Genomic DNA, 15,720 nt, shown 5'->3' with positions numbered 1-15,720 from the left:
CGGGAGCGAACAAGGGGGGGGAGCGGGAGCGAACAAGGGGGGGGGCGGACGTGAACAAAGGAGTTTTGCCAGGAACTCTGACTGCAGAGGGAAGAACCAGGGCAGAAGCTATGTGACAATGTCACAGTACCAGAGAAGCCAGCTTTCAAACAGATTCCCTTATCTAGATGGTTAAAAAAAGGCACCCCCCACAACTACACTGGACACAAAAACCGTTGTTCTTTACCTTCATCATCATTTTCTTCTTCATCATCATCCTCTTGCAGTTCCAGAGTTTCTTTAGGCTTGTTTTCTTCATCTTCTTCTTGTTTTCTTTTTTGTTCCTCTTTCTTCTTCTTTCTCTTTTCCTTTCTTTTCTCCCTTTTAGCTGCAAGAGCTTGTTTTCTGCTCTCCTCTCTTGACTATGTAGGAGAAAAGGATCCATATTTAAACATTTTCACACAGACTAAATTATAACTATAATTTAGATCTTCCCTAAAAATCTGGGGGGAGGGAGCAAGAAGAGAGCATGATGAACTAGAATGATTTTGTCACATACTGAATCATTACACAGAAACTGGGCAGACCTTATGGAACAACAGGACTACTTGGTCCCAAAACTTCTAAGGAATGACAACAAAACAACAACCAAAACAGAGGTGGTATAAAAATATAATTTTACTGGAAAACCAGCAAAATCTCTCATCATCTCAGTCCTTCCTCAAAAAACATTTAATAACCTTATTAACATTTTTGCAGCAATGTTCACGTCTTTGACTCAAAAAGATCTCCCAGGGTATTTTACAGAAAAAGCTGCTATCGTTTCAGCCGCTTTTTTGTAATATATGGAATTAATCAAGCCAACTATGCAATGCTGTAGCTTTGCACAGCAACTTATAGGTGTTTAACAAGTCAGCAACCTGGAAAATTTAATAAGCTAATACAGAACTTGTTTGTCAAAAATTTTAAAAGCCTCCATTAAGAGAGCCCACTAAAGAGTGCTTAAGAAGTGTCTGCATTACTCTGGGACACTTCACAGCATTCTCAGTGAGGGAGAAGTTGATTTTCCCCACTATCTGCTCAATTCCATATAGCTCATCAGGCAGCTTGTAGGCTCTCCTTTGTAACACTGAGTAGAAGTCCACAAAATGCTTATGGACTACATCTTACACAATATATAACATACCACGTATCACACCATCGAGACTGAAGACCTCCCTTATTCACACATCATCTGTGCTGAAGTAATGCAAGACAGCTACTACCTAAGGTAACTATTGCCAAGTCCAAGCTTTCCTAAAAAGGACAACACAGTGGCTGAAGGAGAAGTCTGTTCTAATTTGCCATCCTCAGTATATGATTCAGTTTTTGTATATTAGAGGAAGGAAAGCACATACAGTCACAGCATGAAGAACTACTGCCCCAAGAAGCACCAAACAGGAAACACAACCTATAGATTAATACATAGTTCAAACCTTTACACTATGACAGCAATTCTCTACTCACTTTTTCCAGGTCTAGCTCCTTCAGCAATATAGTTGCATTCTTATTTGCTTCTGCAGCCTGCTGGTCTTTAGCTTTCACAATTGTCTCCACACACTGGTGACACTTTTTCAACAGGTCCTAGAATGCAAACTTGTCTTATTACCTCCACAATAAACTGAAATTGAGGAGTGAGGCTTGGTCTACAAACATGAGATTAGCTTCCCTGTATTCACAAACACACAAACTATTTCAACAGAATAGGACTCTAAATGTTGATTTATTTTAAGTTCTGTATTAAAAAGGAGACGTGCACAAATCTCCGAATCAAACGTAAATGAGCAAACACGTACATTGAGTTTTTGAACAGTTAAGAATTTCTCATGCATATTTTCACTGAAAATAAGGGACAGAGTCTTTTCCTGAAGCTAAACTCACCTTGTCAGTTATCGTCGCTATGTATCGCATGCATTCAATATCCGAAGGAAACTGGTTAACTTCTTTCACCAGGAACTGAACTACTTTCACGTGCCCCTAGAGTAGCAAAGAAAATTCTAATCTCTTGTATACAATTGTCAACATTAGTCATAAAAATACAAGTTTGATACCTCTTAGTCCAATGCAAAAGACTAAAAATAAACAAAAACATTTCTAGTAAGCTGCTCTTTGGAAAGAAAGGTAGTTACTGTTTGCTCAGTGTTGACAGCATGTCTGCTGTTGTACATCATGGTGGCAAAGACAAGCTCTCCCACAAGTAATTTATTTTAAAATACAAGGACCAAGCCAGGCCCAAGGGCAGAGGCAGCTGTTCATATTTTTAGTAACAGCCAAGACGACCCTCTTTAGACCCCACCTGTTACCCCAGCCCACTCTCTTTTGCCACTCACACCACAGAGCTAACTTAGATTGTTCAATTACAAGGTAAGTCTGATCAGGGAACTGAGCCACACGTTCCTCTGCTGCTGGATCCACTCATTGATGGGGTACACTGTGCAACCACACAGAAACTATCCAACTGTTGCCTCTCAAGTTATTTGGAAGCAATAGAGGGACAGCAGTGGCATGCTCAGTATTGCTGTTTGTCAAAAAAGCTGTACCCTTATTTGATATTTTGTTGATATTTGTTGGTATTTGTAGCAAAGCAGCTACAGTTAATAAATTCCTCTGCTATAGCTATGCTCCTTGCGTCTAACAACATAACTGAAGAAACCATCACAAAGTAATGTTCTTCCTGCCACGAAGAAAAGGCTGTGACAAAAGAGCCAACTACACAAAGCGTCCCACTGAATAACAAATTAGGAACGGAGCAGGAGAAGCACAAAGTAATCAAGACAGATTATTACAGACTGGTATTTTGTTCATCTTAAAAGCAGGACTGAAACAAGCAGTAGAGTCTGCAGAAATTTAAAGGGGACTATGGTAATCTCAAGACAGTGAAATCTCAAACAGTGAAAGTTTTTTTGTACAGTGTATAACTGGAAATAAAAAAGTTAACATGGTTTATGCAACAAAGTTTTTCACCTCTCAAAAATGAGATCTGCGTGAAGTACACAGATTATGATTACTTTAAAGCAGGCATTTTATCAAAATAGTAATTTTGCTGTGTTATATTTGATTCTTCCAAAGCCAAGCGTTCAGATTTAAAACCAAGTAAGAAACTGTTTTGAAAACATTTAGCATTGAAACATAAAATTAAATTGGCCTCCTACCTTGCGAAACGCTGACATGAGAGGTGTAATTTTCCGATTATCTGCAGCATCCACATCTGCTCCTGCTTGCACAAGCAACTGAACCACATCATAGTGACCACCATTAGCTGCCAACCACAGAGGTGTGTTTCCTTTCTTGTTACGAACATCAATATGTGCTCCTCTAAAAAAGTACAAGTTAATCAAGTGAAACAAGGTATGAATAAAGGTGGAAGTCGGGAAGTAAGATCATGAAAGATCAGAGACCAATTGGATATATGACTTTAATTACTGGAACCTAGTGGCTAGATAGAGAAATTCTGTCCCTGAAATCTGCTGTTGAAGTTGCAATGTAGTGACGCAGGAATTATTTAAACCTCCGTCCCAGAAACACTCACTTAATGTAGCCTACTGTGCCACAGCTATGCAACTAGCAACCATGGGTCCTTTAAATTATCATTAATGTGGTGACCACCTGTAGGACAAAGCAGCCCCTTGAGATTTTAGCAGCACACAGGGTTATGTTTAAAGAGCTCAAGAGCTACTTCCAGGCTTTGCCCCCCGGGTGAGAGTGGGGAAATGCTCATGTGGGAATTGCTGGATTAATACACAGCCAACAAAGCTGCCAAGCCAGACACAGTTTGCTTACCTCTGGTCCCAGCTGCCTGCTTAGCTTAATTAACACTGGCATAGCAGGATACTCCAGGATAACACTGGAGAGTAGCGAATAGATACAACATCCTACTTCCAAAGCTTCCCATTCCCTTTGCTCTCAGGTGCATAACGCAACGTAAACAAGGGCACCCTTGCCACAGGGGAATACAGCTACAGGACAAATGTACTGCTAACGAGGAGAAATAATTTACCTATTAATCAGGAGCTCACAGAACTTGTAGTGACCCTTATCTGCTGCAATTGTTAAAGCTGTATCTCTTGAGGAAGGCACAGGTGGAGCATTAACATCTGCTCCTTTATCAAGGAGAACCCTTCCAACCTCTGCATATCCTCCTGAAGCCGCTTCCATCAGGGGTGTGAGACCAGTCTGTGCAAAGAGAACGAGTTACACAGTGTGAAATTTGTACAATATACTTTGGATAAGACATAAATGATTTCTACACAGGGAAATCAAGATTATTTTTTTTTATTTAGCTGCTTATATTTAGTTTAGGAGCCTAACTTCAAGCACTCTCTCTCAAAAAAAAAAAACCAAACCAAAACCCAAACAAAACAAAACCAAACCGAAATACTCTTGGGCTTCGATTTATACAAACCCAGGCAAACTGTTGACTAAGTACCACCAGACACCTGTCTCAAAAGCAAAAACAAAGTCTACAACAGGATCTCTAAAACAGAGGTTAGAACAGATCCAAATGAAGACACAAGTGTTTCTATGAAAATGCTCAGAAACTGGCTTTATAGATTTTCTCTAGCCTCCCTTAGCACTGAGACTGATCTGGGCCCAACTTAGTTGCCAGGCTAGACTGTTAAATAAACTTATACCAGCTGCTAACGTGCCCAACTGACCATTTGAGAGCTGGCTTTTATCCATATCCCCTTTTCTCCAGCCACAGTCATTCCAGAAGCAGGCGGGGTAGACAGACACAGCAATTATTTCAGCAGCCTTAGGAGTTACCAAAAATTCCTTTGTGCTGGGGAAATCAGTCTGGCTGTCTACACAAGCTTTAAGCTTGCTTTATGGCAGGAGACACAAAGCTGTCCCAGAGTACCAAAGGATGGGACCTGTGGAGCATTTCAGAGGCACAGAAAGTCACAGTACTGAAGCCATGGGTTCTACAGCAACGTAAAAGCTTTACAGTTTGATTGCACTACTTCTGTTGTAGACAAGATATCTGTTCTATATGAGAATCACTAAAAGCAATGCTATTCTCTTCCTGCCTAGACTTCACTCACATGTAAAAATATATGTATCTATCTGTACTGACTATCACATCAAGCTTAAACCTGAAAAGTTTCTCAGTACTACAGAAGAGTCAATCTAAGTTTCATTATGAACTCAGAAGGACCAGTCAGCTTTTCCCTAATGCAAAAAATTCATCAAAGCTTTTATTTATTTTTTTTAAACCAAACTTATTTCAGAACATTTAATACATCCTCCGATTAAATAAGTCCTCTGACTCTGAGAGGCTCAAAGTAAGAGGAAAATTTGAAGAAACTTGATGACTCAGAAATCACCTGTTAGAAATAAGTCATAAGCAAAAGCAATTCACACACTTACCTTTGCCCTGTGCTCAACATTGGCCTTCCTGTCCAAAAGCAGACTGACCACCTCTGCTCGGCCCTGGAAGCAGGCCAGGGTGAGGGCTGTATTCCGGTTGGTCTCAATTTGGGCGTTAATATCAGAACCCATATCAAGCAACAGTTTCACGGCAGGTACATGACCATTCATAGCAGCCAGCATCAGAGGAGAAATACCTAGCTTACTCCCGGTCCTAAAGGGAAAGAAATAAACTGCAGTTCCCAGAACTGGAGGAATGCTCTGGGAAATGTAAGTGTATCTAAGAGGAACAAAATGTTTTACTGTAAGCCAGAAAAGAACATTTAACATACAAATACAGACACTGACCTAAAATACTAGCATTTCTGAATTGATTAGGAGAAACCATCAGAGTAACTACATGCAATAGACAACTGCAATTTATAAACAAGGAAAATACATTTCAGCTTTTAGACATTCAGATGGCTGAAGCACACATAAGCTTTAAACTACATATTCTAAAAATCAGGGCTGCATCTAATTCATTCAGAAAAACATGCTTCTAGTACAGCTACAGTTTGAAGTTTCTCTAGTAATAGAATATATGTTAAGTTTTCTTAAAATTAATAAAGAGGAGCCTTAAGAGACATAGCTGTGCAATTTTGTTCATCTTACTGCAAAAGACATCTTCAAACACACAGAGCTGCCCTGAGTGCTTTGGCTCATTCCTTTACTTGGTTCTGTTGGACATAGTTTGACTTCTAGATCCCAGAATGGTGGAAAAGGGAAGGAATAGGTTAGCAAACTAGAATAATCCCTTAAAATTTAGGTATAAGGGAGATGAAGTTTGTGATAGTTAAAGGCAATTTAAGAACACTAAGATAACATGAACATAAAGGATAACATCAGTGTAGAAAGGCTGCAAGGTAGAGATTCCAGCCTATGCCTCAGTACATAGCCAACAATGGAGTGTGTGTGCTATAATGCAGTTCATGTGGTGTACATAGTACATTACCTTGAATTAATTTCTGCCCCAGCATTGAGAAGAATCTTGATGATATTAACATAGCCACCAGATGCAGCAAGGCTTAATGGCGTATAATCAGACACATTCCTATGTTCTTTATTTGCTCCCCGGGCCAACAGCAAATCAACAACCTGAAAAGACAGCATGGACATTAAAAGACATATTGTGGCCTTCACTATCATCCAGGAAGTGAAAGGATGTTATCCCGTGTTCAAACCTTCCAGTATGCTACCAGTTTCCACCATCAATAGATAAGATTCTACATGAAAACCTCTACCCCCTTTTGCTTTGTTTTTGCATATGTACTGTACAGACTTAGCAACTGATGAATACATCAGTTAATCTGTGTGGGTTGTAGCAGTGCAGCACTTGTCTTCCAGAAGGATTATTTTACCTAATCAAAAATGCAAGGCTTTAAAGTGAAGCTCTTCCTGTGAATCTTAAGTTTGCAAACAAGGGCTCTATCCCACTCCCATAATGTCTCACACTATTTGAGCGTCTCTTTCAAACTCCCACAACTTTAATTCAAATGACACTTAAGCCAAGTTTGACCATCTGTATTATATGGTCTTTCCAACAAAACACACAGTAAAAATCAGACCAACTGATGTTAAGGAACAAGTATGAGGAAGGACTTCTCTCCTCTGTCAGAAGCTGCTTAAGAGAAATAAAAGGGGGAAAAATTGAAACATTTCTGCTGATGTACTGCACTTTAGTGGGCCTCATTTTACTACTAACGTAGGCTAGGTGATTTTCAAATAAGCCAGAAAAAAGGCTGCCTCACAAGTTGCTAAGCCAGAAACAAAAGAGGTAGATTCTGGCATATGGGAAAAAAAAAATAAAGAGGAAGAACAAAATACTTAAGTAGTTCAGTAAGTAATGCTATCACAGGCCACATCGATCTCTCCTTTTATTTGTGAGCAGCACTTTTACTGTTGAAGATCTGCAATTCAAAACTCAAAGTGGAAACTTTCCAATTTTGGCCAACTGTTTTAATCCTCAGAAGTTCCAAAACTTACCACTCCCATATCTGGCACAGAGCCCTTTGCCATCTCCATGCCATCTTTTCTAAGCTAGTATGCCCATGACTAAAAGGAGGAGGGATTTAACAAATCTTATTTGGGGGAAAAAAAAAAAAAAAAGCTGACAGAAAACTGAAACGTCCTTAAAAGACTAGTATAATGTGCCCTGCATTGCATCTGCACTTACCAGCCCTGCACATTACCACTAAAACCAGGTACCACCAGCACAAAATTCTAGTTTGTCCTTGTGTGCCTGCACCGGCTGTTTTAGTTTTGAGAGCAGGGAGGATGCATAAGGGAACTGTTCAGTGAATGAAGTTTAATGAATAATTTCTCTACCTCCCTCACAAAAGTACTTATCTTGCAAGGATACATCGACAGAAGAATGACCACAAGTTAAGACAACCAGTAGCTAACAAAACTGGGATAGCCAAGGGAGAAAAAAAATAAATTCCCTTTCCTCTTGGAATTAGCTACACTTATACAGGTTAAAAACCTTCCAGAAAAAGGATGATTTATTATACCAATCAACAACAACAACAACAAACCCCACTGTACAAAAAACTATCTACAAAACCAGTTCAAACCCATTGAGGACAAAAGTGTCCGTACCTCTTGGCGTCCACCGGAGCATGCCAATGAAAGCGGAGTATCCTTTGTGCGCTCAGACTGTGCTTCTATATCCCCACCTTTGTCTAGAAGAATTTCCACTACACCAACATGTCCAGCAGTTGCAGCCAGAATCAAAGGTGTAAAACCTAGTAACAAGAGATCATGTTAAAAGCAACCTTGAGGATCTCAAAAGCATTATTAAGGAGCAGAAATGCACAAAAAGGTTAATTCACAATGACTTCTATTGATCAGTCATGTCTTCCTCAGACTGGGGGTTTCCTGGTATAGGCCACAATCTCAGAGCCTTTCCTAGCCCTCTTCTAACCCTGACCCATCTAGGCTCTGATTCCAGCCAAATATAATTAAAGGCTCTTCAAAAGAAATCTAAACAGTACTTGCACTTATCAGTTTTGATTAAGTTCCAACCAACTCATCTCTTTAGAGAAGTCACAGCTTTCCACTTAATTCCTATTTAATAAAGCTCCATCAAGTGGACACATCTGGACTGCATATGTTGCTTATTTCCAGTGGTCCACGTGAGTTCCAAGGAGAGAGGCATGGTGGTTTTGTTTTCTCACCTCTAAAAGATTTTGCTGAACTCTGTTATTGGGAACAATATGATATACAACCTGACAACTACTCCCCATTAGCTTTGTCAGCCAAGATTTGATATTTACCCCCATCAGCTGCTCTATCTAATAAGCTAAGGTCTTTTGTAGAGGGTGAATCATAAGGACACATTTCACAAATCTGCTTAAGATACCACTCAGATGCATTTCCTTTCAAAAATACAGATAAGAAAGGCATGCAATGTTACTGGCTTTATACAGCCAGTATTTCTACATGAAGTGCAAGAATGCAATTCTACATTTTTGCAAGCTTTGGTAATTTTCTGAAGCAAAGAATCCCAAATCCCAGTTTGAAATTTGCTGTTTCAAGTTGTAGTTCATAGTCAAACTGTTTTACTGTTTTAGCTTACCCTTCTTGTCTCTGTGTTCAATATTGGCACCACGTGCTATCAGTACAGATACAAGTTCTTCATGACCTCCCGCACATGCAAGGGTCAGAGCAGTGTCATGATTACTTTCAGTCTTCACAGTCGGGAAGAAAAAGAAGCAGATATTCAGAAATTTAAAATACTTTAAGAGAACTTTAACATTTTTAAGACAGTACTAGATTAATTTTTTTCCTTTCAGAACTTATCAGAAAGCAAACTAACTCAAAACCAATTGCAGTTAATCAATTACTCACATGTGCATCGATGTCAACTGAAGGATACATAGGGAGCACCGACTGTGAGGGCACATTGCTCGATGCCTGTGAACAAGGCTCAGGCGTAGGGGATTCGGTAGTGTGCGAGGAGCTGGTGGAGCCACTGGGCACTCTGCTATTCACAGCTGAAAAGTAACAGTGTGTTATTAATCCACTCTTAGGAATGCCACATTTTATATGAAAAATCTTTAGTCCCGTAAAACTGCAATGGTCTAACATCAAAACAGTAATGGGGGGAAACAAATTAAGTGTTCCTGAAAACAAACAAGTTGGTGTCTTGCGCAAAGAAGCCTTCCAGCAGTTAAAAAGTGTAAGCATCGTCTCCAAACTGTGTTAAGTTAGAAAATAATTTTATGAATTAGTCTGTATGCATTACGAGTATGAATTATGAAGATATTAGTTATCCTTTTCAAGTTGTAACCTTCACTGTTAGAGTTCAATCATATGCTCAGTCTAAGCAGGCAAATGATTTATTGCTAAAACATAAACCTATGTTCAGAAATACAGTCTCATTCTGGAATTCAAGTTTTTCATGTAAAGGTTAGTGCACACCTAGTCTCCAGAGAAGGTTTTCAAAGCAAGATGACTGACAGCAACTTATGCCATTAATCATGTTTCAGAATTAAAACAACCCCGGAAGGGTGGAAGAGAAGCAGACAGGAGGGGGCAGTCAATAAAAATAAGAAAGCTGAAAACTGTCTGTGCTCCCTAAAATTTATTCTCATTGATCCACAGCCTGTAAAAGATTTCATCCTGAAGATCTAGCACAGCTCAGGGACACAAGGAATGCAACTTTATCTTCTTTTTAAAAAAAATTAAATAAATAAATAAAAATTTAAAAAAATTGATAATTGAGAATCAGATTTTATTAAACTAGTTTTAAATGAAGCTTTACCAGAACTAGCAGAGAAATATCCCTGCACATATATACTGCAGGGCCAAGATCTCTGGCTGCCTTTGTAACCAAATGAGAGTCCAAGGGGAGCCCAAACAAATCTAAGGCTCGGCTGGGATTACTCAGCAGGAAGGTCTAACAAACCTGTGCACTACCTATGAGTGCACTTTAACTACTGTAAGCCATGCTAATACAGCAGCTGGATTTGACAAGTATTGTCACTGCTGGATTGCCACATTTCTATACTGTGCAGCCTCGTTAGATGGAATACCTGGTTAGCTTTAATTATTCCAAAACACACAGTATTTTGTATTATTCCTAGAACAAGCAAACAATGGAAAACACTAACAACTGCAGGTAAGAAATAAGCAGCAGCACTCTGCTTTTGTCCAAGTGTTTCAAGCAACAAGGGAAGACAAAGGATAAACTCAAACCTGTGTACAACTCAAAGAGAAATTTTGCAAACCCTTCCCAGCTCAACCTTCCTGATTCCATTGACAAATCACATACGAGCAATTACTCATAGGAAAATGGTGCAGACAGAAAAGTCTTAGAAAAATCCTCAGCATGACCACTAATACCTCTAATTCACCCTATAGAACTGCATATGCGCAAGAAAGGAAACACAGACTGGAGCAAGTTTAGATGGGTCACTTCAGCTGGGTTCTGGAAACACGGAGGGGAGGTGTGTGTGGGGGAATGTATGCCACTGAAATTTTGGGAGGTGATAGTTTTCAGTTGTATTTTTTAAATAAAGCATTCTCCTTGGCACATAGGCAAAAACCAGCATTAACATTTGGCTACCATATTTAAGCAACAAAGTACTGTATCTGAATTCAGAGTTGACTTTTGTTTCACATTACAACCTTCATGAGCAAACCAGGTTTGTATTGAAAGTTTCAAATATAAAAGCTCCCACACTTCATCTGCTTACTATGGATTCCCACTTATAGCAGCAGATGAGCATTAATTAATGCAATACAATTATTTTCTTGCTCAATGCACTGAAGTGCAAGATAGTAACTAGATTTCTGATGATTATTCCTTCCAAAATACAAGACACTGAATCACCCTGTTAAGGACTTATATTAAATCAAACTGGTCCTTCCTCATGAAAGACACCGGCTCAATGCTTTCAGATCTTGCAACTATAGATACAGCTAAAAACACGTGCATGTGCTGTGCAAAGCAGGGGTGTGCAGAGGAACTCCACTGAGCCAGTTTAAGGCTCCTCAATGTAATATAAAACAGGTTCTACAAATTCTGTACATTTCAAAACGATGACTGAAGACGTCCAAGTACTTCTTGCACACTTTAGACTTTCATCATGTGCTTGAAACATATGAGAGTGCACTAAGCAGTTCACATGCACAGTAACAGCGATGTCAAATGTGAGAGGGAACATCACAGGCAGCAGAAATGCAGATAAACCCTGTACTGATACCCCAAACTCTTGCTTAAAATAAAATTTAACAACAAATAGTCCTATAGCACCCACTGATTAATCATCCCCTCTATAACTACTGAGTTTACAAAACTGCAGGATTTTTAAAAGCATAATTTTCTTATTGTGGCTGGCAAGCTGGCCCAATGGAGCATCAATGTAATTCATGCTCTGTGGAGCAAAACACATCTGAGAACTTCTACCTCCAGTTTCATGGGGCTGATTTAGCTCCACCTAAGTTACACAACATCATATAGATTTTTAACTCAAAGATGACCTTGCAAAAATGGTTCCAACATACCTTCACACACATTTGTACGAAATTGGAGTTAACTTGTACTTCCCCAAGTCCGTTTCCGGACTATCAACGTCAATCATGGGAGGTGGGACAGCTACTGCTCCTGCGAATCCCATCCAGGGAGACAAGGTCATCCTACTGACAGGACACAACAGGAGAGCCACCTCTCTGCTTCTGCCTCCTGCTACCAGGAGAAGCCCAGCCATGTCCTCGGGGATGGCTTCATCAGTCTGACACCAGCCCCAGGGAAGTCGAGCCCATCGCTAGTCTTTAGGCAGGTCATACTCACAGCGCCAGAAGCTAATGTGCATTCTCCCCAAGGAGGAATACTACCATACCCACTCCAGACTTTCATCTCAATAATTGGCATTAATGCACCACAGCTCGGCAGTGGGCAGCAGCACTGGCACTGCCCTCGACTCCAAGGGGAAAGGCTAGCTGGAGGGCATAAAGGCAGCTGTGGGGGAGGATCACCTTCAGCATCTTTATGCCATGCCACCGGATTTTAACAGTCTAGAAAAATGTGTGGCTTCCACCCGTTGAGAAGACAAGGGGGAAAACTTTCCACCATGCAGATTACTTCCTACTTAACAGGCGTTTTGTCTTTTCACCAGGAAGGGTACTGATAAATACACTGATAGCCAGGCATTGACGGGGGGGGGTTAAAAAAAAAATAAAATCAAATTTCACAATGCGTACCTCAGATCTTTATAAAGTACCTATTTTGTGACATAGGCTTTGGACATTTCCATAGACTTCGATATTCAAAAGACTTGTATTAAAAAAAAAATATTATTCTACACAGGACAAAAATCCAGGTTCTTCACATTTTAAGGGCTTGCAACTTTCCAAAGGGGCTTTCTTCGAATCAGTGTGAAGTTGAAGACAGATCTCCAAAGACATGGGTGACTATTTTCCAAAGTTATGAAAAAATATCAGAGGAAACATGAGTAAGGCAAAAGGAAGCAGGAACTTGGTATTTTATCTAAGTATGACTCTGGAGGCATTAGCAGAACCTTGAGCAAGCAGCGCTGGATAAGATTGCAGCTGTAGTCCAAAGCTGCATCTTTCAGCTCCTGCTTCCTCAAAGGAACTGGGATTTTCAGGACAAAGAAAACAATCCTTTTTCATGACTGAGCAGTCTTTCAGCCTGTCCGTGCAGCTTCTCAGGAACATGTTACTGCACAGAGGCTTTTGCACATTGGTAACTGCGTCTCATTTTATGAGTCACCATTTCACACTCCAGATTATCCTAGTAACCAGTTTTACTCTGAACAGCAATCCTAAATACATAACTCAGATGTCACCTTCCAAATCATTACCTTAAAAGTACCATATTTCTGTATAACTGACCACAACCAGAATTACAGAACCAACCAAGAGTTAATAAAGTTTGTCAAAACACGCCTGGAATTTCAGTATACAAATGGGAGCTCGCAAGAAGAGAGTCAGACAGAAGCACACAGAGATGCCACCACCTGACTAAAAATACCAGCCAAGTAGAACAAACAAGAATAAAAATATTCCAACTAGAGACAAAACCTAGCAACAAAGAAAAGGAAGTTCCTCATCTTGAATACCCTAAACCAGCAAAAAAGCCTCAATTCAGATACTGCCAACTAAGAAATCTACTACAGTAAATGCATAATGTGAACTGAAATGAAACTCCAACTATGCAAGACAAGATGCTTTAAGAAACCAAATGGGTACTGGGTAATGAAAATTAGATCCAAAACATCCTCTTCCATTGGAAAATGTGATCCAAAATAATTTTATTGCTTTCCCACTCTAAACTGCACAATGTCTGTATCTCTTTTGTAAACCCAATTAAAGTTTTGACTGTAACAAGTCACACCTTCAAAGATAGGATTAGTTGCAAGATTTTTGCTTCAGCACATCTAAAAAACTCCTTTACAAACAGAACATTCTGGAGTGGAAAGAGCTGCTTCACTTTCAGGTTTTACCTGACTTTCCAAAGGTTACTCAGTTACTTCTGCATAGCTTCATGAAAGAGGGGACTCAGGTACACATCTACCAGTGACTGACTGCCAGCAAGACTTCCAGCACTTCACACCTTGACATCAATCATCTCGACATCTATCAGCTGACAGATTATGCCAGCAGACTGGCAAGATAAATACTCCATTTATGTATGTTGTCACAATTAAGGTAGTCAGCAAAATATAGATTTGAGGCTTTGCAGAAATGCAAGTTTTCCCTTACAACCGAGGCTTTGAACAATTTGCCTCTTACATTGCCACTGGTAAGAGCAACAGTAAAAGATGTTTCAGTGCAGAGGGCAAAAAGCCGATTTAACATTTCTGTTCTTCTGAAGTAGACCTAATACAAACTGGAATGCTCAGCAGGAATAAAAATGTTGCTATCTCTTCTAAACCAAGAGTCACTCACCACCATTACTGCAGCTCCGCCAGTGGTAGGGACCGTGATCAAGGGAGACATCAGCACACCCGAGTACAAGACACAACTTCTCTAAGAGACAGACTTCCCACGCACCAGGTAAAAGCCCCTTAACAATTTTATCTGGCATCTGTAGCACATGTGTAAAAATCAGTTCTCATAACAGTTTTTATTGCTCAAAATTTCTTTACAAAATTAAGGACTAATGGGCAAGTTTGTGGAAAAAGGTCAATTGTGTTTTAAATATGGATCAAAGAGTTTGGAGTATGAGTATGGAGACAAGACAAGATTTACATTTTGTTTTTAAATGTACATAAATCTGAGACATAGTAGGATTATAATTTATGCTGGGGTGACTTTTACACAGTCTGGATTTTAGAAGTGAGCAAAATATCCAATTGTTTTCCAACATTTTTTTGTGGAGAGGGAAGTAAAACTAACTTATGAATTTCAGAAGAAAATATATTTCAATAAAAGCAACATCAATACATTTTTGCAGGAGCTTCTGGAATTGGGCAGCTAAAGTTTCCCTGAGTTGCATTTCTGTAAATATAGTTTCTAATAGTTGTAGAAGAGCATGCTTTTTGTATCAATTTTTGAAATGAGTAAATCTCATTTCTTAGCAAAAAATGTCTTTAATTACTTAGCAAAACCAGTAAACAGTTTCAGAAAATGAATCGGTGTCTATTCATAGGGGTTTTAAAATTATTTTTAAGATAAAGTTTTTTTGGTTGTTTGCAATCTTTTCGCAAACGGCACAGTTCTCGCAGTCAGCTGATGGCAGCAGTTTTTCATTTTGGGTGCACTGAATATTTTGGATGTAATACGCAGCTGCTAACCAAGAAAGGGTATATACTACATGGTCTTGTGCTAGATACGTTAAACTGTCAGCAACAGGAACCACTCCAAAGATTAAGACCTTGTTGATTATGTTTTCCATTAACCGTTCAAATTTTCCTCCTCACACCCTCCAGTACTAAGTCTTGAGTAATAAAAAAGAAGAATAATCCAATTGCATTTTTGTTTTGATGTTGGCTGAACACTCTGATGACCACCGTAGAGTGGGGGAGGCACGCCATACCAGAAAAGGGGGAACTAAGACCAATTCTCTATAATACAAGAGGATTTCTTTGAATTACACTGTATAGCTGAAGGGAGCTGGTACAACACACCCCACTATTCCACCAACTATGGTTTCCATGGGAGGTTGCAAGTTGCAGGTAGTCTTGACTTGCATGAGCTTGATGCAATTAACATTCTAAAAGTTCACAGGAAAGGCTGGGCAAAAGGTCTTACCAAACATTTCTACAACCTTGAAATGAACTTAAGAGGACAGTGCAGTGACTATGAAGAGGGTGTGGGAAGACA

General features: G+C 39.5%; 1 protein-coding gene across 1 annotated transcript in view; it reads right to left on the bottom strand.

Annotated features, from left to right (window-relative positions):
• Positions 1 to 15,720, bottom strand: part of ANKHD1 (ankyrin repeat and KH domain containing 1) — a 108,041-nt gene that overhangs the window by 22,308 nt on the left and 70,013 nt on the right. Inside the window, exons 16-25 of the mRNA XM_010565980.1 lie at positions 9,277 to 9,422; positions 9,005 to 9,116; positions 8,026 to 8,171; positions 6,380 to 6,522; positions 5,386 to 5,599; positions 4,016 to 4,191; positions 3,171 to 3,333; positions 1,900 to 1,995; positions 1,486 to 1,602; positions 227 to 401 (exon numbers count right to left, since the gene is read on the bottom strand). Of these exons, the coding sequence (XP_010564282.1) occupies positions 227 to 401; positions 1,486 to 1,602; positions 1,900 to 1,995; positions 3,171 to 3,333; positions 4,016 to 4,191; positions 5,386 to 5,599; positions 6,380 to 6,522; positions 8,026 to 8,171; positions 9,005 to 9,116; positions 9,277 to 9,422 (1,488 nt within the window). The remainder of the gene's footprint in view (positions 1 to 226; positions 402 to 1,485; positions 1,603 to 1,899; positions 1,996 to 3,170; positions 3,334 to 4,015; positions 4,192 to 5,385; positions 5,600 to 6,379; positions 6,523 to 8,025; positions 8,172 to 9,004; positions 9,117 to 9,276; positions 9,423 to 15,720) is intronic.

This window comes from Haliaeetus leucocephalus, unplaced genomic scaffold (assembly GCF_000737465.1).
Source record: "Haliaeetus leucocephalus isolate CR32 unplaced genomic scaffold, Haliaeetus_leucocephalus-4.0 Scaffold199, whole genome shotgun sequence".
Classification (NCBI taxonomy): domain Eukaryota; kingdom Metazoa; phylum Chordata; class Aves; order Accipitriformes; family Accipitridae; genus Haliaeetus; species Haliaeetus leucocephalus.
Note: the sequence above shows the minus strand (reverse complement) of the source record. Positions and strands in the feature narration are given on the sequence as shown.